The sequence below is a fragment of the Aplysia californica genome, unplaced genomic scaffold (genome assembly GCF_000002075.1).
Source record: "Aplysia californica isolate F4 #8 unplaced genomic scaffold, AplCal3.0 scaffold00626, whole genome shotgun sequence".
NCBI classification, from domain to species: domain Eukaryota; kingdom Metazoa; phylum Mollusca; class Gastropoda; order Aplysiida; family Aplysiidae; genus Aplysia; species Aplysia californica.
This window is the reverse complement of record NW_004797896.1, coordinates 211,841-214,975: the sequence shown is the minus strand read 5'-3', so window position 1 is coordinate 214,975 and position 3,135 is coordinate 211,841. Positions and strand designations below refer to the sequence as shown.

The following is a 3,135-nucleotide window of genomic DNA, read 5'->3' as shown; positions in this document are numbered from 1 at the left end:
GGGGGGGGGGGTAAGTTACTGGATCAGTTAAAACTGACAGTTGTCTGTCCTCTTTGTGAAAAGAAAATAACACACGCGATGATGCAATCTTGGTAAAATATTCATCTTTTAGCGGTTCAGAAAAAATCCATCAAGAAAAACAATCACCCGCGAGTAATTTTGATAATTTTGATATTTTTACAACAGGAAGCAGTTTTCAGTAAGTTTATTAACGAACATTTTATCATCCGCGGGGGGGGGTGGGGGGGGGGGGGGGGGAGGGGTGGGAGGCGTCAACAAACTTCTTTATCGATAAACCCGACGGCACACAAAGTTGGGTAGTTAGGAAGTGGTGTTAAATGAATTAAAAAAAATAATGTCCGCCAATAAAAAATAATATGTGGGGGGTTTTTATATAAAACGTTTCTGTGTTTGGTCTAGAATTCTTCATAGGGGATTTTGGGATTGCGGTAGGGGAGGGGGGGGGGGGTGCTTGTGTTTTGAAATGTACCGGACGTCTAGAAATAAAGAAAGACTCACTATAAGGGCAATAGCTCGGCAATCTTTCGACTAATTTCAACATAATTTAGAAGAAAAAAAAGTCCAACAAGGAGAACGTCTTATTTATCAGTATGAAGTAAATCAACGAATGTGTTGAAAAACATAACTTTAATAAAATGTCAACGGAAATTGAGGTCAACACAAACATTTGCAACTTCTTAAAAACCAACCATGTTGCTCTATTTCAAACAGTATCTTTCTATGCGTTTGAGAACAAAATTTTTTCTGAATTCATACAGCAAAATAAAGCCCATTCATTCATTCCTTCATTCGTTCATTCATTCTTTCATTCATTCATTCATTCATTCATCCAATCATCCATTCATTCATTCCTTCATTCATTCATTCATTCATTCATTCATTCATTCATTCATTCACCCTCTCATTCATTTATTCATTCATTCATTTATTCACTTATGCCTCAACTCCCAGACAATAAACAACCCACCGAAGACGTCTCCATAAACGTCTTTGGTCACGTGACAGTACTGCTGCCTGGAACACTTGTGTCCGTTGAGCAGACAGGCGTTGAGGTCAGACGTCTTACATCGGCCTGGACAGAAGGGCGGGTCGACGTTTGGCTTCAGAAGGGACAGAACGTCCACGTGCCCACTGGACACTACAGACACGCTGGCTGGTGGGTGGTTGGGGGGGGGGGGATGGTGGAGAAAAATTATGTGAGGCATTGTTATGAAGCCAGGTGCTCGTCAAATAAATAATGAAATTGGAGAAACCATCATTTTTCTAGCCGTTGGGTAATTGTTTTTTCTCACTTTCATTTTTTTTTGGGGAGGGGGGGGGGGGGCTAAACACCTTTTATGTCTATTTAAAAACACATTCTTGAGTAAATTTTACTGAAAAAAAAGATTAAAGGCACAAAACATGTAATTTTTCATTGTCCAAGGACTTTCAAGCTATGGAAGCTACCAAAATTTGGCGGCCATTTCCTCATTATTTTTACCTCTGAAAAAAGGCACCCCTCCCCTCCTCCAGTTGCGAATATCTAGACTTCTATTCAATATAGACGGATATTTTTTTAAAACCAAAAGCAAGGCAAACGAACAGGCTTTAAGATGATACCAATAATCCCATTTGCCCCAAAAAAATGACGAGTGCCAGATTCCATCACGTCGTGAAACAATTGGTGAAATGGTGAAATGGTGAAATGGTGAAATGGTATAGGTTTAAAGTTTTTATCAACACTATCAGGTTACTTAAGAGGCGGGACTTCCAAAGTTTAACGACTATCTCCGAAAGGACCGAGCCAAAGAGGGAAATTCGTGTAAAGAGCCTTTCTCAAGGGCACAAGACCGGACCGAGATGACGCTCGAACACATGAATCCGCGATCTAACGATTACAGGTTCGATAGCCTAACTGCTAAAGCCACCGACGCCTCGTGGAAAGAGGGTTTTGAGAATACGGTCAGAATATATTGACTAAGACGGTCACCTGCTGTCAAGGTGGAATGTAATAATTGTCTGAAATAGGTGGGCGCCATACACGATGTCTTTATGCTTGGGCTATTGTAACACATGAGGAAGCGGGAAATGAGGAGTGGTCGTATGCTCGTGTGATTGCTTCATACAGGTGACCGTTAGCGCAGGTTTAACTGTATTAACAGTAATAATAATATGAAAGAGGATAATATTAAGGATAATGATGATAATTACAACAATAAACATAATAATGATAAAATAATAATAATTTAAAAAATTAATAATTAAAATAATAATAATAATAATAATAATAATAATAATAATAATAATAATAATAATAATAATAATAATAATAATAATAATAATATGATGATGATTATGATTATGCTTATGATTATGATTATCATCATCATCATCATCATCATCATCATCATCATCATCATCATCATGTATTATTATATTATTAGCTTATTATTACTATACCATGACATTTATATAGCCATTAAACCCAATTACAGAAATTAAGCTCTGAGCATTTTACCACAAAAAAAGTTACTGACTTACCCAAAAGAGAGAAGAACGCGAGATATAGCGCACCGCCCATGGTCTCTCTTTAATGTCAACTGTAGGTCTATAGCAAAGAATGGAAAAAATGGAATAATTAGCTCTCTCTCTCTCTCTCTCTCTCTCTCTCTCTCTCTCTCTCTCTCTCTCTCTCTCTCTTTCTCTCTCTTTCTTTCTTTCTTTCTTTCTTTCTTTCTTCTTTCTTTCTTCGTTTCTCTCTCTCTCTCTCTCTCTCTCTCTCTCTCTCTCTCTCTCTCTCTCTCTTTTTCTCTATCTCTCTCCATCTCTCCCTCAGTCGTTTGTCTCTCCTTTTCTGTCTCTTTTTGTCTTTCATGCTCGCTTTCTCTCTTTCTCTCCTCTTCTCTCTATGTGAGTATATGTATATACCGTACGTACATTGTTCCCAATATTTTCTCTCCTTTTCTCTCTCATTCTTTCTCACCCCCCCTCTCTCTCTCTCTCTCTCTCTCTCTCTCTCTCTCTCTCTCCTCTCTCTCTCTCTCAATGATGAACAAACCCGCAATTTAATGTACGCAGATGACATGTGCTTATTTTCAGATAATATTGTAGACATGCAAAGGAAGATCAATTGTT

General features: G+C 38.1%; 1 protein-coding gene across 1 annotated transcript in view; it reads right to left on the bottom strand.

Moving 5' to 3' along the window:
* The window catches only part of LOC106013033, a gene marked incomplete in the record, with an annotated part of 7,821 nt that extends 4,736 nt beyond the window's left edge, over positions 1 to 3,085 (bottom strand). The window contains 2 exon segments of the mRNA XM_035972253.1: positions 989 to 1,121; positions 3,059 to 3,085. Coding sequence (XP_035828146.1) covers positions 989 to 1,121; positions 3,059 to 3,085 — 160 coding nt within the window.
* Between the last annotated feature and the right edge of the window lie 50 nt (positions 3,086 to 3,135).